Source organism: Canis lupus, chromosome 34 (genome assembly GCF_011100685.1).
Source record: "Canis lupus familiaris isolate Mischka breed German Shepherd chromosome 34, alternate assembly UU_Cfam_GSD_1.0, whole genome shotgun sequence".
Classification (NCBI taxonomy): domain Eukaryota; kingdom Metazoa; phylum Chordata; class Mammalia; order Carnivora; family Canidae; genus Canis; species Canis lupus.
The window spans coordinates 24,363,901-24,388,072 of NC_049255.1; the positions used below are offsets into that span (position 1 = coordinate 24,363,901).

At 37.9% G+C, this 24,172-nt stretch overlaps 1 protein-coding gene across 3 annotated transcripts in view; it reads right to left on the reverse strand.

The window, feature by feature from the left end:
* FGF12 (fibroblast growth factor 12) overlaps positions 1–24,172 on the reverse strand; it is a 543,009-nt gene that overhangs the window by 357,365 nt on the left and 161,472 nt on the right. The window contains exon 1 of one of the 3 annotated variants that reach the window (XM_038583705.1): positions 67–174. The exons of the other annotated variants lie outside the window; for them this stretch is intronic. Within the exon in view, the coding sequence (XP_038439633.1) occupies positions 67–157 (91 nt within the window). The 5' untranslated portion in view covers positions 158–174. Of the gene's footprint in view, positions 1–66; positions 175–24,172 lie in introns of those variants that run through there. 3 annotated transcript variants of the gene reach the window in all.

The window sequence follows — 24,172 nt, forward strand, 5'->3', positions numbered from 1 at the left end:
GAGGAAGGGGTGGGGACGTGGGGGCATCTGCGGCGCTCTAGGGCTGGGAAAGAACATTTTCCTCACCACTTAGGCTGTTGCTGGACCTCAGGCTCCTTCCACAGAGACACTGCAGCATATGCACTCCTTTCTTCAAAGAAAGCTCAAGAATCTTCATGGAGAGGCGCGTGTGTGGGGTTCGTCAACTCCCCGCCCACCTCTGCTAATTGTCCAACCAAAAGGCGGCCTGGCTTCGGCTGCCGGGTCCCGAGTCCATGGTGCGCGCGTCCCAGGTGGACGGGGAGCCGGGGCGCGGGGCCGGGCCGGGCCGGGGGGAGGGAGGAGGGAGCAGGAGCAGGTGCTGGCGGCTGGGGGCAGCCCCGGGGGGAGCGGGCGGCGCGGCCACACCCCAGCAGGCTCGACCGTGACTCTTGGGGACTTCCCGAAGGAAGTGGCTGGGCTGCGGGCGGAGGGAGAGTGGACCGGCCACGCGGGGACGTCGCCGTGGGTCGGTGCCTCTTTCCGGAGGGGCGAGGACGGGGTCCCGAGCCGGCCCGGGCCCTCCCGCCTCAGTGCCCGCGCCCGGGGCGCAGGGGGCGCGGGGGGCGCGGGGGCTCCTCGGGGCGCGGCCGAGCTAGCCCGGAAGGCTGCGCTCCCGCGGGCTGCGCGCCTGCCGAGGGCGACTCCGGCGTGGGAATCCGGCGGAAGGGAAGCACCCGCAGGAAGGGCTGGACCCTGGAGGCTGCGGAGCGTCAGAAGCGACTCCGGGGAACCGAGGGGTGGGGGCTGGGGAGGCGCGGATGTGGAATAAAGAGCGCTCTTGGGTGAGCGCCAGGAGAGCGAAGGTGTGTCTGGGCGCAGCGCGGAGGTGGGAGCCTGGACACCTGGATTCCGTGAGCGGGGCTCTGTGACCTTGGGCAAGTCACATACCCCTCGGCGCGGAGCGGGGAAGAGATACAGAACTGGCAGCTGGTTCACCATTGTCTCCTTGGCTTCTAGTCTCCTCGAAAAGCTTGGCACAGGTGCACTGGGGAGGCGGGGGGGGGGGGGGCGAGGGGCTGAGGGGGGCGGTATAGAGAGGGAGGCCAAAGGGGCAGGAAGGCCACAGGTGGGGATGGAGAGGCAGATGAGGCGGGAAATCCTAAAACAAGAGCACTTCTCTTTGATGCGATATTCCAGTAGGTTGTTTCTGCCAACGGGCCCCAAAGATGACCCGTGAGTGAGCTTCCCTGTGGGTCTACCGGCCTCGATTTTTTTGTTGTTGTTTTTTTTCTTGTCAGCAACGTCTTTGGCTTTGTTTGTTTGTCTATTCGTTCTCAGAGGCCATCAATAGCCTTTTGGAAGCCTTAGATTTTGAAGCTTACAAAGAATGCTGACTATGGGAGCAGACTCCACCCTATCTGGAATCTCTGAGCAGGAAGAGACCTTAGAGGACAGCAATACAGCAAGTGGTTAAAAGCACAGATGCTGGAGACAAGCAGTCTATGCTCAAAATCCTACTCGCTGTGTGACCTTGAACAAATTACTTAACCTCTTTGTGCCTCAGTTTCCTCATCAGTAAGAGTTAATAGCATCTACCTTGTTGAAGATTTTTTTAAAACTTGGAATAAGGTAAGTGCTATAATAGTGTTAGCAATTATTATTACTTAGCCCCCCCACCTGTAGGGTTTTGATAACTTTCGCTTTTCAACAAACACGGGAGTGCATACCAATGTGGGCATTTCTCCTGGAATGGTTCAGGTAATAGAGAACAACCAGCTCCCCAGATAGTTCATTGCACAAATCCTGCTAGAAGTTTTACCCCGACATTGAGCCAAAAACTTACTTCATTGTCTCAAGGCCACTAGCTAGTTACCTCTTCCCTGCAAAGGAGTGAAAATGGTTTTCATCACCTCTTTCTTCTTTCCCTTCTCTAGGCTAAACCTTCACAGTTCCTGTGATGTTCCCTGAAGGCCAAAGCTTCAGGTTAAAGTTACCTGGAGACATCTCATTCAGAAGTGTCTTCCTTTTTCTTCTCAAAGATGGTAGAAGAAATCCAGATAATCTGGAGGGCCTTTTGAGCCCACAGTCACTGCTGGCTCCACATTCTCTAAACTCCTTTCAGAACTGAGTTCCAGGCAAGGTCATTCACGGTGGTTCCAAGACTCTAGAAGACACATCCAAGCCTTCCTTCTAGTGACCTCTTAGCCCCATCGTTCAGTGGGATCCCAGGTCCTTGATGATCTTGCTGAAGCCACCACACTGTTATCACTGGGGAGGTTCTGAGGCCCCAGGCAACCTGGGCTGTGGCCTTGGTCTTTCCGGTTTCTTCGGGAATTAGTGAGAAACTTGGCTCATCTGGGGATTCAGCCCATAGAAATTCCCCATGGAGGGAGAGGCAATTAGCAAAAGGAAAACATCTAAAAATAGCCCTTCATGCTGCAAGCAGAGGCAGAGAGTTTTCCGGTAGAGCTCTCCTGCTCTGGAACCCAACGTCTAGAGCTGTTTCTTTACTTTGACAGAAATGCTATTCCTTGAAATGTAGCAAAGGAATAGGATGGGGCCTTGGTTCCCACAAGGAAGATGAGCCGAATGAGCAGCTTCATGTGTGATTGTAAAATGCACATGACCTCCGGAGCATCAATTTTCATATTCATAATGAGCCTCTCTACGTTCCTAGCAAGGCTGTTGCAAGGATTTAGTGAGATAAAACATGTGAAAGTGCTTTGCATAATCGATTATCTTTGCAAGACCAGATTCTATCACCAAATGCCCCAGGTTCTAGGGGCTAGTTAATGGCCTAACAGAGTGGCTGTTGTATTTGATTACGGGGAGGGTTTACATGTGAATCTTCCCTCTTCTCAGTAGAATTACAAACTGTTAGTAGGCAAGACAGGAAAACCAACAATGTCACAATTAATATTCAAACGGCCTGCTGTGGTCTTGTTTAAATGGCTGTCACAGTAATTATGGTCAAGTTTATTCATCACAAAGAAAATGGGTCATCATAGTACTTGAAAAAAAAAACTGGAGATCACATTTATAGATTTCTTGTCATTACTGAACTCTCAGATGAGTTCAGAAGAAACCAATGAGAGCATCTGACATTTTAATACAAAATATTTTCCTATTATATATTGTGGAAATATAATATATATTATACTTCCTATTATATATTATATATATAATCTTTATATATATAATAAAGATTTTATTTATTTATTCATGAGAGAGAGAGAAAGAGAGAGAGCAGGCAGAGGGAGAAGCAGGCTACATGCAGGGAGCCTGAGTGGGACTTGATCCCAAGTCTATAGGATCACACACACCCTGGGCTGAAGGTGGCGCTAAACCGCTGAGCGACCCAGGCTGCCCATATTGTGGGTATTTGATCAAAGCAGGTATAAAAGGGAATGGATCACTGGAGTTTTATTATTGAGACTTAGTTTTAAAAAATAATGTTTCTTCCCCTTATCAGGATTTGATGTATTCTTGTTAAAGCAACTCCTAAGGACATCAAAATCCAATTAGGAACATAGATATAGTTTTCTTAAAATATCTTGGGCAGTACTTAAGGAGAACTCATTTCTACAAGTACCATAACATCCCCAAAAGGACAAAACAAAACAAAGAATAATAGCCAGGAGCACAATGGATGGTAGGAAAGTAGTGCATTTTAGCTTAAGCAAAACTTCAAATTTTCTGCTATGTATTGTATTATTACACACCCAAGATCAAATTTTTACTTGCAATTATATTTTTTATTTTAAATTCAAAATATATTATTACATAATTACCAAATTTTAAATCATATTATCTGCTTCTAATTAAGATTTTTAAAGTTAAGCATTCTCTCTATTTTCTTATTGACTTTGGGCCAACTCTGGCAAGTGACTCACCAGTGTGGTTTCCAAAGGAAACAATTTATCACTTTCTGAGAAGGATTGGAAAATCTGATACATAATGATAGGTGAACTTCTTTAAATTCTTAGTATCTATTTTTTTTCCTTTTTATAGTTTATAGTTAAGATTTTATTTACTTATTTATTTATTTATTTATTTATTTATTTATTTATTTATTTATGAGAGACACAGAGAGGGACGCCTAGGTGGCTCAGCAGTTGAGTGTCTTGCCTTCAGCTCAGGGCATGATCCCAGGGTCCTGGGATCCAGTCCCACATTGGGCTTCCTGCATGGAGCCTGCTCTCCCTCTGCCTATGTGTCTGCCTCTCTCTGTGTCTCTCATGAATAAATAAATAAAATCTTTTAAAAAAAAGAGAGAGAGAGAGAGAGAGGCAGAGACATAGGCAGAAGGAGAAACAGGCTCCCCATAGGGAGTCTGGCGTGGGACTCAATCCCAGGACCCGGGGATCACGCCCTGAGCGGAAGGCAGATACTCAACTACTGAGCCACCCAGGTGACTCTATAGTTATTTACTCACAGTTTGTAGAAGTTCATAATTATGTGAGGTAGTTCTGAGATTTTTAAGTGGTGATTTATCTGAGATATTTTCTGTTCATATTAAATAGGAATCTATGGACTCTTGGCCATCAGCTGTGAATTTATCTGTATATTTATCTGCTTGGAAGTCTACATTGAATAAGTAATAACACATTCATAATTTTGCCAGGCCCCCAAAATTTTAATGAGTATACTAACGGCAAAATATCTATTGAATAGAAAGCAACTTTATTTTTATAGAGAAATCAACACAGAAAGTAAAAGACAAACACCAGAATAATTGGATACATAGTATCTTTGTTCTATGTTATGTACAGTCCTCTAACTGCCAGGGTAAAAACCAGGCCTGTATCTCCTGTCTTAGAAATATCTTCAAATCCAGTTTTTGTTTGTTTGCTTTTTTTTTTTTTCAAATCCAGTTTTGATAGACAACTACCATAGACTAAATGTTTTCATCCCCACCCCTCAAATTCATATGTTGAAATCCTAACCCTCAAGGTATTTGAAAATGGAGCCTGTGGGAGGCTTTACCCTCATGCATGGGATTAGTGCCCTTATAAAAAAGAAGGCCTTGGACAGCTCCCTCTCCCCTTTCACCTTGTGAAGACACAGTGAGAAGACATTGAGAAGACAGCCGTTTGTGAGCTAGGATGTAGGTACTCACCAGACACCAGATATCCTGGTGACCTTGATCTTGGACTTCCCAGACTCCAGAACTGTGAGAAATAAATGTTTGTCACATAAGCCATCTAGTATGTGGTATTTCCTTGTTAGAGCCAACCTCATTAGATAATGTAGCAAAACCAGTAACCAGTCATTACCTAATTAATGACATATATCATCCAAATAACTTTTAACTATTTTTAAAAGATCACATACATGGGGTTTTTATTTGTATTATCTACTTCCTCTTGTTCTTTTTCTATTATTTATCTCCAAACTTTTATTTTAAAATAAATTTAGACTTCTAGGAAAGTTGCAAAATAGTAGAGTTCATGTATACTCTTCACTCAACTTCTTTTGATGTTAGTAACTCACATAGCCGGTGTATAGTTATCACAGCTAGTAAACTCACACTGATACTATGCTATTAAGTAAACTGCAAAATTTAGAATTTCACCAGGTTTGTTTGTTTTGGTTTGGTTTGGTTTTGCCTCATACCCTTTTTCTGTTCCAGGATCCAACTTGGATCCACTTTGCATTTAATGTGTCTTCTTAGTCTCTTTCCATTTATTACAGTCTCTCAGCTTCTTCTTGCCTTTCAGAACTTTGACACTTCCAATTAATATTAGTCAAATATTTTTTAATTTTTTAAGATTTTTTATTTATTTATTCATACACACACACACACACACACACACACAGAGGCACAGACACAGGCAGAGGGAGAAGCAGGCTCCATGCAGAGAGCCTGACATGGGACTCGATCCAGGGTCTCCAGGATCACTCCCTAGGCTGCAGGCGGCGCTAAACCGCTGCGCCACCGGGGCTGCCCTAGTCAAATATTTTGTGGAATTTTGTTCAATTTGGTTTTGTCTGATGCTTCCTCATGATCCATATAAGGCTATTAATTTTGGCAAGAAAGTCACATTGTCCATGTTCTTTCCTCCTTAGTGTGTCATTACATGATGTTAACTAGTGATATAGTACCTATCACTTGGTTAAGGTAGTGTCTGCTAAGTTTCTATACTATAAAGTTATTTTTTATTTGTATTTGATTAATCTCTTTTTTGTGAGGGAGGGGCAAAAAGAGAGGGAGAGAGAGAATCATGAGCAGTTTCCGCACCCAGCACGAAGCCCGACGTGGAACTCAATCTCACAATCCTGAGATGATGACCTGAGCTGAAATCAAGAGTGGGACACTTAACTGACTGAGCCACACAACCGCCACTAGTTGATAAATCTCTTGAGAAAAACTTTGAGGCTACATTAGTATCTTTTTTCTCCTCAAACTTTTATCCACTGATTTTAGCATCATTTGGTAGATCTTGCTTCTAGCAATTATCATTATGCAGTTTTCCTAAAAGTGACTTTGTGTGTTCTTCATTCCTTCTAGAGTAATGGGAATTCTTCTGTAAGAGCTGTACCTTCTTCTCCATATATTTATTCCGTTGTGGAATTCCAGTATGGCCTCAAGGATATTTATTCTATGGGTCATAATCCAAGACTATCATTTTGTGGCTCCAATTGTTCGAGCTTTAGCCTTTGGGAGGTCCACCTGTTTGGTTCCTATGTCCTTTTATTGAGCAATTCCTTAATTTTCTGGTATCACAAGACATTTCAGGTTTATCTTTTATTTTTCCTGCCCCAGCTCTAGAATCAACTAATTTTCTAATGAGTCCTAGTTCTTTTCATTGGAGAATAGTATTTAGGAACCAAATCCTGGGTGGTAAGTGTGCTCATCGTTACTGGCATATCATCCCTCCTAGGCTCTTTTGGTGGAGAGAGCTAGGAAATATATGTATATACAAACCTACACGTATTCATACATCATATCTGTTGAAATATCTATCTCTATATATAAATGAATAGAGATATCTACATGTATCTATATGTGGATATATTTATATGTAGATATATAATAGGTAGATATCTATAGATAGGTATAGAAATAGAGATAGGACAAAGACAGAGAGATAACAAACACTAATACCTATGATTCCAATCAAACACAAGTTTTGTTTTACTCTTTGCCATTTCCTTATTGTAATTTCTTTCTCTGACTATGAAAAACCTGAATTTTATTATTTATAATATATTCACTTGTTTATTCAATCCTAAAATACACTTAAAGTAGTTACAGAATTCCAAACCAATATTCCTGAGAAATGGATCATCATCAGAGTACAGTATTTATGAAGAGTTGTTTTTGTCTTTAACCTTACAGTATCCAATCAAATATTATTTCTGTACAAATCAAAACCACAATGACATATCTACCTTACACCTGTCAGAATGGCTAAAATTAACAACTAGGGAAACAACAGATGTTGGGAAGGATGCAGAGAAAGGGGAACTCTTCTTATACTGTTACTGGAAATGCAAACTGGTACAGCCACTCTGGAAAATAGTATGGAAGTTTTTCAAAAAGTTTTCAAAAAACTTTAACAAAAAGTTAAAAATAGAGCTACCCTACTACTCAGCAATTGCACCACTAGGTATTTATCTAAAGGATACAAACATGTATCCCCTTGAAGGGGCACATGCACTCTAGTGTTTATAGCAGCAATGTCCACAATAGCCAAACTATGGAAAGAGCCCAGATGTCCATTGACAGATGAATGGATAAAGAAAATATGGTGTATTAGTAATGGAATATTAGTAATGGAATATTACTAAGTCTTCAAAAAGAATGAAATCTTTTGTGATGATATGGGTAGAACTAGACAGTATTATGCTAAGTGATATAAGTCAGACAGGGAAAGACAAATACCATACGATTTCACTCATATGTGAAATTTAAGAAACAAAACAGATGAACATAGGGGAAGGGAAGGAAAAATAAAATAAGATTGAAAACAGAGAGGAAAGCAAACCATAAAAGATTCTTAACTATAGGGAACAAACTGAGGGTTGCTGGAGGGGAGATGGGTGGGGGATGGAATAACTGGGTGATGGGCATTAAGAAGGCCACTTGATGTAATGAGCACCAGGTGTTGTATGCAACTGATGAATCAATAAATTCTACCCCTGAAACTAATAATACAATATATGATAGTTAAATTTATTTTAAATAAATTTTTTTTAAATCCAACCCCATGACAAAAAATTGTGTTGTAATAACATCATTGGAGGGCAGATTGTGACTACACTTACTATGGTGTGTGTGTATATATATATATATATATATGTATATATATATATACACACACAATTATATATTTATTATATATATAATTGTATATATAAATGTGTGTATATAAATTGTATATATAAATGTATATAAATAGTTGTTTTATATATAATTGTTGAATCACTATGTTGTACACCTGAAAGTAATATAATATTGTGTGTCAACTATACTTCAACTTAAAAAAAAAAAAAAACTTGATGAAAATGTGCCAGACTGCAAATAGGAGAGATCTCTGCACATTTAAAATAAATGTAATTTTTACTTTTGCTTTCTGATTGTATTTTTCCAGTTTTCTTCAAGGAGAATGTTTTTGTTTTCTGGAAGAAAAGTATTTTAGTTGGTTTACTTTGAAAAAAAATAAACAACTTTCATACATTAAAAAAATATATATTTCCTGAAGTGACATAGGTTAGTTGTTTTCTTCCCCATCCTTTTCAGTATGGATTAGTCATTCATTTATAATCCAGTTAGATTCATTTGTTATTGCCTTAATTCCATGCTGGCTGATTTTAATTATTTAATCAAAAATAATTAGCTTTAATTCTTTCTTTCTTTTTTGAGTATATAAAACATTGGTATGGTTTTAAGAGTCAAAACTTAAAAATTAAAAATTATCCTCCAATAAGTGTCACTCCCTGATCCCCCATCCCATCCTGTTCTCATTTCCCCTCTTTCCACTCCTTTCCCACCCATCCCTTTAGGTAACTGGTCCCTTTATTTTCTGTTTTATATTCTCTATGTTTTTGTACAACTGAGCAGATACTTTCATATTTAGTGAACCTTAGGTTATTTCCAATATTTTGCTATTACAAATAATACTGCAATAAATAACATGTGCATATTTTTATATTGTTGGAGAGTAGATTCTTATAACAATATGATTTTATTTAGTTTTAATTTAAATTCCAGTTATTTAGCATACAGTGTAATATTAGTTTCAGATGTACAATTTAGTGATTCAGCACTTCCATTCAATACTCAGTGCTCATCACAAGTGTCCTCCTTAATCCCCATCATCTATTTAACCCATCCTCCCACCCACCTCCCCTCTGGTAATCATCAGTTTGTCCTCTATAGTTAAGAGTTTGTTTCTTGGTTTTCCTCTCTTTTCTCCCCCCATGATCATTTGTTTGCAACAATATGATTCTTAGGAATGGGAATGCTCAGTCAAAAAGTAAGTATATAGGTAGTTTTGTTAGGTATTGCCAAGTTTCCCTTCAAAAGGCTTTCATGGATTTGGATTCCTACCAGCAATATATGAGAGTGCCTGTTTCCCCACATCCTCAACAACAGAATGCATTGGCCTCTTTTATTTTTTTTTTTATTTTTGTCAGTTTGCTCACAATGTTGTTTCTAATTATAAGGATGTTTGAACCTTTTTTGTTTTTTCATGTGAGAGCTTATATTTTTGTGAGGAATTACCTGTTCCTATTGTTTTCCCATTTTTCTATTGGGGGAAAAAACTTATAAAAGACTTATAAAAAAACACTTATAAAAGACCAATATTTACCACCAGGGAGAGTATTAAAACTAAACTAATTACATTGAATTAAATTTTTTAAAAATGTTGAGGTGGGAGTTCAAAACAAGGCCATCGTCATTAGGAAAACAGTGTAAAGTTTCCAGATTACCTTTAACCCATTCACCCATCCATCACCTCCCCACAAAGATTTAGAAACTAAATTTAACTCCTTGCCTTAAAAATCTAGTAAAGGAATGGAGATATATATAACTATAACTATAACTATAGCTTTGCAGTAGTGGTAGGACTGAAATTTCAGTAAAGTTACAAAGAAGGGATAGTTCATTCTGTCTTTTGAGGGTAAATAGTATGCAGTTAGAAAAAGCCTCATTTAGGTTTAAAAACTTGAGCTTAATCAAGGGCTATAACTTTCATTGAAATATACAATATTCAATGCTTAAGAAATGCTGCTACTTTACTTTCTACCCACACTGAATAGGTACTGCCTTCATTACAGAACAGACTGCTTGGAAAGGAACAGCACCCAGAATTCAGATTCTATTTACCTCCACCCCTGGCCTGTGTTCCATCGCATCACTCTCAGTTACAGGGCACTCACCATATACCTCTTGTCTTACCAGACCTAACAGGCAAGGAATAACACTAGGTATGCAGTACTTTTCTGATAAAGCCATCTGAGGTCAGGTTAATGATTAAGACTTCCAACCTTTTCTTCCAACCTTCCCATCCCCAGACCCCATCTTCAAATAAATAGTACTTCAAGATTTGCTGCTGCTATCAGATATTTTCCATTTCCTTCTAATAGCTCTTTAACAAGTTGTTTTGAATAAATGCAGAGTTTGTCATCTATAAGCAAACTTTAAAAATGAGCCATCTGAGTCACAGAGAAGAAAAATGTTTCTACCTTATCATAGCCAAGTATGAGTTGTTTACTGTGAGAATCCTTCAGTACAAGATGGTTAATACTGGGAAAATTTCAAGGAAGTGCCATTTGCTTATTAATAAAAACTCAATATCAAAACAGGGGACACAGTTCTTAATGGGTAGTCTCACTCCCATCACCTGAACATTTCTCTAATCCTAAAAATCCCACACATTCTTTCAGACCTACCACAAATGCCAGTGTTCTCTCAGGGAAATTTTTTCTGAAAACTATAGTTCTTCTACCATAAAATTTATTTATTCTGTCTCCACATATATATCTTCTCCAAGAGACTGAGCCCCTTTATCTATAAATTTAGGTATCTATAGCTTTCATTTTTAATATCTTCATTACTTAGAACATGTAATAAATTATTTACTACATATTGGTTGAATGAAATTAATAACAAATGTTAAATATTAAATATTAATTCCTACTAAATATTGATGAAGTGAAATTAAATGGAGATGGTTTTTGTGGATTTTCCATCTGGGAAAAATATACATTAAATTAAAAAACAATAACCCACAAAGAATTTAGAGTAAGGTTATGAACTATACAGGAGATGTAATTCAATTTTAAACATGTGAAAAGTCACATAATTCACTTATAATTAGACAACTACAAAATATATCAACAGTAAAGTATCATTTCTCAATTGTTCAAATTTCAAGGATGAAAATGTTTGCTAACCCAATGTTCTAGAGAGAATGTAAAGGACATGGAAATCTTACATTCTTGGTAAGAGTACACATAGATTGCCTTGATGGATGGCAATTTGTCTCTATCTTTTGAAATTTAAAAAAACCACTTCTCCCAAATGCCCTTTCTAGATATTAACTTCCAAATATAATTGCCCATTGTACAACCAGTGACAATCACACAAGGTACCAGTACAATATTGTTGATAATGCTATTTGATATTAATGATACTGATCCATCAATAGGGAGCTAGTTCAATTTTGGCACAACCCTAAAAAGCAATGTTTTGCAATTTAAAAAAATGTAGCGACTCCATATGTATTAAAATGGACAGATCTTTGAATGTTTTACTAAATTTAACAAGCATATAAAAGAGCATTAGCATAGTCTACAATTTGTATGGTAGAGAAAAAATGTGCATACATTTATGTTTATAAACTCATGGACCCTTTCTGAACAAGGACACAAGTGACTGGCATCAGGTATAGTCTTAGGGAGGAAGATTAAGACGCTGGAAACAGGGGAGAGAAGGAGATTGCAGTTTACTTCCTACTTCCAAACTTGGTCTTATGTGTATATATTACCTCTTCAAAATAAATATTTTTAAAAAGTTAAGTATACACATTTTGATTAAAAAATTATTTATTACTAACCCTGATTAAAATATAAAAATACAAACTGAGGGAGATACACTAAAACTAGAAATGTCATTTCCAAATTGCTAACAAGTCTAAATGCCCAGAGAGTCAGAAGACTTAAATCAGAATCATACCTTCTCAGTGCCTCTACCAATACGATGCTGGTACCAAAAAGAGCTTAGGTATCAATGAGCCTTATCCTCTAACAAAAACCATACAAGAGATTAAAAAAAAATAATAAGAAAAGCCAAAGTGCCATAAATCTGAGGTATTACTCTTATTCTTATTTTAAATTTATGTACCTATGTTTTAAAATGAGGTCTTAAAGTTAAGTGACATTGGGGAAAAAAGGTCATTGCAATATAACTAATATAAGCTGTATTTGATTTCTTCATGCCCTCATGAAATTTCAACAACCTTAAGTCTTCAGGATACCAGAACAATAATACAGATCCCCCATTAACTCCAGCAATATGCAACCAAACCCTTTTAATTTTCACATTAACTATCCTCTCCAATTAACAGTCTCATTACATTTTATGGTAGATATTAAGTTTACCTGCTACATGAGTTAAAAAATTCATTTCTGGGGCATCTGGGTGACTCAGTTAGTTAAGCATCTGCCTTCAGCTCAGGTTGTGATCCCCACGAGAGACAAGTATAGGAAGGAGCTCTGCTTTGGGCTCCTCCACTTAGCTGGGGGTCTGCTTCTTCTTCTCTTTCTGCCCCTGCCTGCTAATTTGTGAACACCCGCACTCTCTCTCTCTCTCAAATAAATAAATGAATCTTTGAAAACATTCATTTCTACTCAACATACATGTATTGAATGTATATTTCATATTGGAAAGATAACTAATGTCCTCTGTGACCACAGTAGTGGACATGGGGAAGAACAGATAGCTATACAGATAATGTTGATAACAATAGAGGCCTGTGGAAATGGCAAAGACGATGTAGTGACATTTCTCAAGAACAGAGTTCTTCTGAAACACAGCGAAGAAAAGGAAATTAATCTGTGGAGTGACTTCATTTAGGGTTTTAAGGAAATAAAATCTCAATGGAAGTGGTGATGGGTAATAGGTGATATCTAACCCCATCCAGGAACAGAAAAAGAGGACAAAAACAGGATAGTGGTTTTGCCTAAAGCCACATGACCCCCAGGGACAGAGCTGTGAGTCTAACTTAGGACTCTGCCTCCCAGTTCAATATTCTTTACAAAACACTATGCTATGGACTCTGGGTATGATAGTGTAAGAATCAAACGTTTTATAAAATACATAGAAATGATTTCAGGGCAATTTTCCCTTCTTTGAAAATCAAATTTTCTTTCTGCAGATTGTCTGCTTTTGAGAAGTCAAGGGCAGCCATTCATTTAAAGACCTGACAACAATAAAAATAAGGATTGCGTTGGTAGTAAATTGTGAGGTTTTTATTATTGTCAATCTCCACAATAGGGCATGAGAGAGAGTCTTAGCTCAAGGCTTAGGCTGACTCCCATAATAGCAAGTTTTCACTTGATACAAGTGGTCACAGGGATCCGTGGTCAAGTATAGGAAGGAGACAAAAGCTAACTGGAGCCATTGACTAGAGTCATAGTGAAGACTGGATTAACATGTGGTAACTCAGAGTGTATTTTAGCTCCTTTTAACGTCCTCCTTATACACACAAATATATTCACAAATATACATATATGTGTCTTTGTGCCTAAGCACAAAACAATTTAAGGCCAAGAATGGCACTCCCATGTTCCAGGTAAGAGACTCATACAGAATTTTCCAAATCCCACATGACTGCGCATTATTTTTCTGTCCTTTCATTCTTCCCTTCCTTAAACTGGCAAACATCTTAAAGCAGAGTCTACATGTACTATCTCCATTTTATCACCTTTTATCTCTCCATAAACCTGCTGAATGCTGCCTTTTGCCCATGTAACCCCACTTACGTTCTTCTAAAGTCACCATAAACTAGACTATCCCAGATTCAATGGACATATTTTGTCCTAACTATACCTAAAACTGTAATTATATGTGTGAAAATTATTGATCACTCTCTTTCATGAAACTCTTCCTTCTCGTATTAAGAGACACCACTTTCCTCTTAGTTTTTCTTTTGTTTCTCTATTTAATTTCAGTTTTCTTCCTCTGCAACCTCCCAGTCTTACTGTTTCCTGGGCTACAGCTTCTAATCTTTCCCCTCCTTACGTTTTTTGGGCAAATCTTAGCAACTACATTTCTCGATGATTCCCGTGTGTATATGTGTGTTTTCTGACAAGATCCCTCCATAGTTTTCTTCCATATTTCCAAGCTTTCCTGGGAAGCTCCACTTAAATGTGTCACAAGTACTTCCAAAACAACAAATTCATGACTAGACATATTTCTTTATCCCCACCCTGCTCAGCTCCACATTTTTGTAAAAGACTACATCATTTATACAGCTTCCAAATTCAAACACCTGTGAGCCAGCCTACACTCCTCTTGCTAATCCCTCTCCAATCAGCCAGAGACTATTAGAGATATTGTTTCCTTAACAGCTTTCACATCTATCCCCTTTGTTCTTGCCTTCGTTTAGGCCCTCATCCCTTCCTGCCTGATTATTATAACACATTTATGAAAGACGGTCCAGCTATCTTCAATTCAGCCTCCACATTGCCAAAATAATCACACAAAACTCAAATCCCTGAAGGATTTTGCTCTCCAGAAACTCTTCATAACATTCAAGATAAAGTCAACAATTTAAGCTCAGTTCCAAGATGCCTGACAATTTGTCTCATCTTCCATCTCTCTCTCTACATGAACTTAACTCCATTCACATCCACGAAGCATGCTGTTTCGCATGTGTACATCTTTGCACATGCCATTCCACTTCCCTGAATATCCAGACTTCTTTCTTCTCCCAGTGAATACAAATCTATCCTTTAAATATCAGGTCCAATGTCATCTCCACCAAGAATCTTTCCCTTACTAGGTTAGATACTCCTCTTTGAGGCTTATCTACGTATATTTCTTAGCATGGAACATTCCTATACTTACCTCTGATTTGAATTATGTAAAACCTTTATGTCTGACATAGTTACAAGGGAACCAAAGTACCATTGAAAATTCAACCAAATAGTCGCATAAATAGCTACACTGTGATAGGTGCAAAAAAGGAGATAATGCTAAGTAAGGAACAGGCAGGGATAGGTAGGGAGAGATAGGCAGGGGGCCACAGAATCAGGCTTACAGAAATCCCAAAAACGCTGAGGTAAGGAAACCAGAGATAAGGGAACAAACCAGACCACCCTGCCCTCTGTGTGGGTGGGAAGGGTGTTTTTGTTTGATTTTATGAGAGTCACCAGTGACCAACAAAGAATAACCAGACCAAAAAGAAGCCATTAAAGATGTTATCACCAGTCCTTACTCAAACCAAGACATCACAAGAATGATAAGGCCACAGGATGCCTGGTCAGTTCTAAATAAAAGACTGTCAGTGGAAGTCCACATTGGCAACCCTATTGGGACCTGTCTCACTTTTAAGAGTTTTGTCTCTATCCTCACTTAATAAAACTCTTTCGCCTTACTCACTTTCCTTCATCCATGAGATTCATTCTTTGACTCTGTAAGACAAGAACCTAGCTCTCCGCTTCAGAGCTATAGTGTCTAAAGGAGGGATGAGGGTTATCCTGGTTGGAAGAATCAGGAAAAGTTGAACTTACCACATCATGCCTTGTATCATCTTTAGTTGGCCATATACTTTATATTTATCTGATCTCTCTCTCTCTCTCTCTCTCTCACACACACACACACACACAGATACACACTTTATTACCTTTCACAGCAATTCTAAGGTTTATTCATCATGAAATACCACCACTATCTTCCTCCGTATACAGGTGTTACTCAAACATAGGAGATGGTCAACAAATAGGTACTGAATTAAATTAAAAGTTTCACCCCAAGTTGCAGAACAGTTCTAAGATTCTGCTTCTTTCATGATTCAGTTAATCACAGAATTCACCTGCATAGAAACCTTAATCAAATATATTAGAACCAAATGTGGCAATCATATACAAAAGCAACAGGTGTCACCTATTGTCTTTCCTGAAAATCAACACCTGCCAGATGGTTTCAGGTATGATAAAAAAAAAATAAATAAAGGTCTTGAAAGTAGCAGAAAGAAATTCAAGCCAGGAGAAAACTGTTTAGAACCCTTCCCCAGACCTGTCTAGCATAATGATCCTGGAAGATCAGCAGACAAAGACCTGGTAGAGGTTTCCATAGTACCAATATGAAAGGTTTTGCACTTCCTGACTTTGCAAATGTTTCCATTTGTGGTTTGATAGGTTAATTATCAAACAAAGAAAGGACCTTTATACAAGTGTACACAGTAAATATCCAATCCCGTGGGTATGTAAATCATTGGGATAAAGCTTCCAGGAGCTAGTACCAGACAACCTTCTTCAGCATCCTCACCTGATGTAAATTTTCCATTCAAATTTAAATGTTATTTTCATTTTGGGTCTATGTTGTCTTTTGACCATTGCCTCTCCTTTGGTGGAGAGCTCAGTGGTTAAGATTCGTACCTTCAAATCAAACTGGACCTGGGTTTACTCCCCAGCCGTAACACTTAATAGGTGATTTCACTTCTCCAAACTTCAATTTGTCTTGTTTGTGCAATGGTGTGAGTATTAATAACTACTTAACAGGATTATTGTCAAAATTAAATAAAATGAAATATCTCAATATAGTGCTTGCCAGAGAGCTAGTACCAACTAAGTGGTAGTAGGGGTGCCTGGGTGGCTCAGCGATTGAGCATCTGCCTTAGGCTCAGGGCATGATCCCGAGGTCCTGGGATCGAAACCTGCATTGGGCTTTCCACATAGAGCCTGCTTCTCCTTCTGCCTGTGTCTCTGCCTCTCTCTGTGTCTCTCATGAATAAAGAAATAAAATCTTTAAAAATAAATAAATAAGTAAATAAATAAATAAATAAGTGGTAGTAATGATGATAGTGGTGGGAAAGGGGCAGATTCATTGGTAACTTTCGGGAAAGTCTTCCATTAATAATTCTTTTCATACATAAAGATATATTTAACAACAGCAACATCAATCATCTGTTATGTTAGATTATTTTGTAACTTCTCTCTTACATCTATAAAAATAACTAGGAACCATTTTTGTTTGAGGGAAGAATTTAAGAAAATTGGGATTTTTAGATGAAAGATTTTGAAGACTTTTGTTTCACAAAACTGGGTAAGAAAGAAGTGACTGCTAATGGGTATGGAGTTTTTTGAGGGGGCTGAAAATGTTCTGGAATTGGTGATGATGGTTGCACAGCTTTATGAATATACAAATATAATTCAATTGTATACATTAAAAGGGTGAATTTTATGACACCTGAATTGGTATCTCAATTCAACTTTTAAAAATCCTATGAGAAAAATCATTGGGCCTCAGCAAAATGGTGTTTAACCACAAAATTAATGAAAGTAGTGATTTCTTTTCCTTTTTCTCTTTCCATTTTACTTGCCTTACCTATTTGGACAGAAGTCCTCTCTGGATCTTAGATATTATGATTGCCCAACTTTCAGATGACATCACAGGAAATATTTAGAACTTCAGAACTACATATTCCTGAGTTCAAATCCCAGTGTCACCAGTTACTAGCTGTATGTGTTTCATTGATGAATTTCTTAACTTTTTTGAGTTTGATTTTTTTTTCATTTACAAAATGATGCTACTGACCTACCTTGGAGAATTATTGTGGCAATAAAATATGGGGAAGATAAGGAAAAGAAATGCTTAGAGCCGAGTTTAGCACTCCCCACAAATAATAGTTTCTTTTTTTCCATATTGGAGTATAGTTGACATACAATATGATTTTAGTTTCAGGCAAACAACGTACTCATTGTCCAATTATATACACTATGAAATTCTCACAATAAGTGTAGTCCCCCTCTGACATCACACATTATTACAATATTATTGACTATATTCCCCATGCTGTATTATTTATCCCTGTGACTTATTTATTGTATAACTGGAAGTCTGTACCTCTTACTCCCCTTCAAGAATATATTGTCTCCTTTTCCCCAAGATCTGCAGTCTGCTTAATGGACTAGGACACTTTAAAAGAGAGCTATCTTTAAAAAAAAAAAAAAAAGAAAAATCAGGACATGGTATAAATCACCTACTGGCCATTCTTTTACTTAAAATTTATAATCTGTAAATGCAAATGGAAATACCATTCTTAAAGGTGGATTTTAAAACTTTAAGGCATTATTAAACATTGTTAGCAATATTTGGGATTCTTACATTTGGAAAAGAGGATATGGAGATAAAATTTGAAAAATCCGTCTCTTTTATTTTCTGCCACATGCTTGATGCCGTCACTGACACCTTGAGCTGAGGATTATAAGTAGCTTTTGCTTGGGAGGAGGTGTTAGCATGATGTCTGCTTGTTTGGAGAGTGTTTTTTATTTGTTTGTACTTTGTTTTTAATCCAAGTAAATTACCTAGATGCTCACCATTAGGGCTGCATTCTGGATTAGCAAGTACCAAGATCACGTCTCAGCCATTTTATTAGTTATGGGTTACACTGTCAAAAAGACTAACACTGGAGGAAAAAAGAAAACCAGCCTGCACTAGGATTTCAATTAAACTTACTTGAATTTAAAAATAAATTTAATTAATTGATTCTAAAAATAAATACGTGGAGGGAAAAGATTGAAACCATATACACAAAAACGCAACATGGTTGGTTGTTCCTTGGCCATTTTTGGTGGTTATTAGTGGTTATCAGGGGAGGCAGTGGTGTGCAGCTGTTCAGGGCATGAACACCAATGCAAAAGCTGGGCCTCCTGGGCTTCAGCTCTGTTCCCCCACTTGCTGGTGTGACCGCTTTGTGCACTTCTCTTAACTCTCCCGCTGTCAGCTTCTATTTACATGGAAGAGGAACAATAATGACCTCAGGGTTAAGTCTTACTGAGACAAAGTACATAAACCATGAGGTACAGTGCCAGGGGAACACGAAAACATGTCACAGATACTGTTGTCAATTTCTGTTACTGAATTTTTGTATTTTTACATTTTCTACAATTAATGTTGAATACTTTCAAAATCAGAAATAACTATTATTTGTTTTTTTAAATATCAGAATTTTTAAGTCATTTTTTTTAAAACATAGGAATGTCAAATTTCCAGACTATGTATGATGCTTAAGGTTACAGTGTCAAAAAAAATTCTTGTTCCACGGTCCTAATGCTGGTGCTTCATCCTTGGACTCCAATGAGAGCCATAAAATGTTTGTGAACATGCTGTTACTATGCACACATTCAAACAAAGAGATTTTCAGGAAAAGCATAAGCTAGGAATTGGATGGAGTTCTCTCATTCCCTGTACAGACTCCTAGAAATTGAAATGCCATACCTAGGAAGTGGATTTAGTAATATCCCCAAAGTAGCTACCAAATACCCTTTTTGAAAAGTGTACCAATTCATAGTTTTATTTTTTTATTTTTATTTATTTATTTATTTTTTAAGTTTATTTATTCATAGAGACACAGCTAGAGAGAGAGGCAGAGACACAGGCAGAGGGAGAAGCAGGCTCCATGCAGAGAGCCTGATGTGGGACTCGATCCAGGGTCTCCAGGATCACGCCCTAGGCTGCAGGCGGCGCCAAACCGCTGCGCCACTGGGGCTGCCCCTCAACTGGTATTTTCTAAAATGAAAATAAAATGTATTTTTATTTCTAAGTTCCCATAATCAATTATTACAAGCCTGGGAAACGCGAAAGACTAATTAACCACCCAGGTATTCCAGGGAAGGAAAACTGAGATGGGTACATTCCAGAGACAGTTTTCTAATTCCCAAACTCTTGCTACCTGTTTCCAATGGCAGTGTTCGGAGTTAGTCATGGCCAGGGTCTCCAACAAGAGAATATGGAGTCAGGACAGCTAAAATAAAACAGCACTGACATTCTGTTTCGCTGCTTAGACAGGACCATACTGACACTCTGTTTTGCAGCCTTTGCAGAAATGACTTTTGCAAAACATCCTAAAATAAGACAATTAACTTTAAAAGCATTTGTCAATATCATGGGCAAGGGGCAGTTAAGACATAAGCCCCCAGAAGTCAGCAAAAAAAAAAAAAAAAAAAAAGACCATTGGCATGTGGGCATTACCCTAATAGGTAGACAGATATGTGACCAAAGCCCTGACTGGCATGACTCAGTATACCCTGATTGCTTAAGAAAGTTCACAAAAGAGCTCATAAAAGCCACCAACCTTAGAAACTCCAGGTGCAACCCACTCCAGCCTGCCCCTTCTCCAGAAGTTTAATATTCTTACTCAAGAAACTTTGTTTTGCTGCCACTACTCTTCCTCTGGTCTACCTCTTCATTCTTCCAAGTGGTGCTACCAAGAACCTGGGCACTAAAAGGACACAAATCCTGTAACAGCAGAGTTTAAGAACTTATCGTAAGTCTCTCTTTCTCTCAATATACACACACATACCACCACCACCATCTTTAATTTCAACTACTTTTCCTAATCTAATTAGAATAAAATTATTTTGAAGGGAACGAGAACAAAAATGAAATAAATGACTGTTTCTTGTGGGTTTTGCTTATTTCTTTTTCTAAGCAATTCATGAATTTTCAAAGCAAGGTCATCTGGGGACATCGAACCCTAACCATATTATCTGGTCTGACACTTAGCAAGCTGCCAGCAAAACCTGAGATTGCTTTCTCTATCCTTATTTCTCCCACACAGCTTCACAAGAAAACAAATGATGTATGTAAATATCTATTTTCAACAGGTATTTCATATGACATCATTATCTGTCACTCAAGGAAAACTATCCTAGGTTTTACCATTGTTTGGGGAAAGAAATTTAAATTTGTGTGTGCTGAGGAACACAAACTAATTTTCACAAAACATTGTTGAATATTTCACTCACTTCTTCAAGACCCCGTAATGGTTTCTTTACAGCCTTAAGTAGAATTTCCAATATCTTTAATGTGGAATTCAAGAATTGGCACTATTTTATCTAGCTTTCTGAGCATAATTTCCACAATATCTCATTATCTATAATTATCTCAGGTCAACAATCCTGTATCGGAACCCCTGGGGCTAGATGTGTACTGTAATTCCAGTTGAGGGGGCACACGGTGGTGTTTTTAAAAAGTAATAGAGGTAACGTATAAAGTACGAGCAAAATCTCTGTATATTGGGGAAGCACCTATAATAAAGAACACTGATATTTCTGCAACAAAATCTACAGATATTCTCATAAGTGGAATGAATAAAGATTACAGTCAGCCTCACGTCAATTCAGGTTAGCTTGTGCCACCAAATAGGTTTGCTGCAGACTAAAAACCAAAACAAAACCAATAGTTTTTAGAGCTTCTTGGATTCAGAAACTTAAAAAAAAAGAATTGTGAGCCTGCACTGCATTTTCTTTCCTCAGCCAAGAATGTCTTCTACACGTCTTCTAGTTTATTAAACTCTATTACGGGCAGTCCAAATGTCAACTCTTCATGCAGTCTGAAGTCCAAATCACCGGTCCTTCCTCTGTTATCTGCATTTATGCCTCCCTCTAGACTAGGAACTCCTTGAGGAACAACGTTGTGCCCCCTCGGCCTTTGAGTGGTATGACTCCTAGCAGTTTGTCTTCCTCAAAAGAATAAATAAATTGAATGAAGCAAACCTATGGAAAACAAAATACTGGTAAACGTCTTTAGTGTCATACCTCCACCCTCTATGAATGGGGATTTTTACAAGACAAGAGATTTTGTTTTCTTTTGTTTTTTAATTGCTTTAACCCAGGATCTACCTTTTCCTGTCAAATACTTTCTAGCCATGCTAAGAAAAATTATAAGCTACATAGTTACTAGCTTTCATTGCAGTTCAACACTCTGAGCAGATTTCCAAGAGACAATTGTAGATTATTGCAGTGCTTAGGAAATGTGAGTTAAAAAATTAACTGCCTCATATATTGTACTCTTTATTCTTTTCCAACTATTTAACCATATTTGTATTACTATCATTTATATTCTTTCCAGGCACAGGTTTTGAGTTCCTTGATGGATTAGAGATCCATCTTCTTATTTTATAATTCTTTGTAGTCCTCTGTGCAGAAAATTGAGTTGCTAAATGAATTAATACATGACTAATAAAATTATGGATAAGGCAAATCATTTTTATATTAAATATTTAGGTGAATGGAAGAACTATGATACTGGAGACTAGAGGACATATCTCCAAATAGAAACATCAGCCTATTATTTATCAGTTTGAGGAGATACAATACAGTTCCTTTGGGTCTAAGCTTAACTTTTACCTTATACTGTTTATAGTCTTGTATTTTATTTCTATAATTTAGTTGACTGTCATATGAAATATTTTGACTCCTTTTGTAAGAAAATCATTAGGATATTTAAAAAGCAAACACACTGGGCAGCCCCGGTGGCTCAGCGGTTTAGCGCCGCCTTCAGCCCAGGGCACCATTCTGGAGACCCGGGATGGAGTCCCACGTCGGGCTCCCTGCATGGAGCCTGCTTCTCCCTCTACCCGTGTCTCTGCCTCTTTCCCTCTCTCTGTCTCTTATGAATAAATAAATAAAATCTTAAAAAAATAAAAATAAAAAGCAAACACACCAAAAATGAATAAAATCCTTCCTATAGTGGGAATAATAGAAATAGTATATTGAGTATATTTTGGCTATAAGCCTAAAGAACAATCTTAAATAATTCCTAAGTCACAAAATCAAGTCTAATAAGCTAAATATAGGTTTTCCATTTTTGCTTTTATGCAATATTAGTCCAAACTTATAGGACTTAATAATACCTGTCTAGCCATCCATCCATCCATCCATCCATCCAATCATTCATCTAAAAATCCATTGGGAAAAAATTCCACACAAAATTTTAATTTCCTTCTTAGAAGGATGATTCAACTAAAGAAGAAGAGGTCCTTTTTTGTTCAGCAGAACACCTTGGTGGATTAGAAAATGAACAGTGGATTCAGAGGAGTTTGGGAGTAAGGGTGGAGAAAATGGAATTAATCTGCATAATAAAGTTAGACAAATTTGGAGATCCTGGGGCCATCCAGAAGGGACTGTGGAAAGCTGAGAAACATAGTAGGAGGCTGGAGTCTGAGATGTAAAAATGGCCAAGAAATTTTTTAGAACAGGGATATCCAAACAATCTCTACACTGACTTAATTTGGCAGAAGTAGAATTCAGAGCCAGAAGTGATCATAAAAAATATGACCCACCCTTAAATTTGCATAAACTTGGTGATGTTGGTGGAGCATACTGAACCTTCCGAATTTCATAGAATAGAGACCAAACCAATGTTATCTAGGTCTTAATTGGTACAGTGATTTCAGCCCTGTGCCTTAGATACATAAATATACACATGTACACATTCATATGGAGCAAGTATATCTGGAGTTCATTTGTTCAGTGCTTCAAATATCTGCAATGTAGACACAAACCTGGAAAAAGATGCAAAGAAGGGAAAAAGGGAAAGATAGACATCTAAGTACCCCAAAACACTGTCTTAGAATTATGGCAAAAAATTTTGTACATTTTGTTTGTAGGAGCACATTAAGTTCTTATACATTTGGCAGGCCGGCTGGCTCAGCGGTCTAGCGCTGCCTTCAGTCCGTGGCGTGATCCTGGAGACCCGGGATCGAGTCCCATGTGGGGCTCCCTGCGTGAAGCCTGCTTCTCCCTCTGCCTATGTCTCTGCCTCTCTCTCCCTGGGTCTCTCATGAATAAATAAATAAAATCTTTAAAAAAAGTTATTATACATTTACTTATAAAAATTCTATTTGCTTTTTTTATGTATTACTCTACATAGCTATTTTAGCATACTCAACAATAAGAACAGGGGTTGATAAACTATGGCCCATGGCAGTTAGAGCTCACTATCTATTTTTGAAAATAAAGTTTTATTGGAACACAGCCATGCCCACTCATCTGTGTGTTGTCTATGACTGTTGTACACTACAACAGCAGGGTTGAATGGTTGTGACAGAGACCATATGGTCCACAGAGGAGAAGTGTTTTCTTCAGGAAAGTTTGCTGACTTCTGGTCTAGAAGGGAAAAAAAGAACTTGAAAGAGATTTTTTTTAAGTGAGAAATGTCCATTTTAAGGAGAAAAAGTAGACAAAGAGC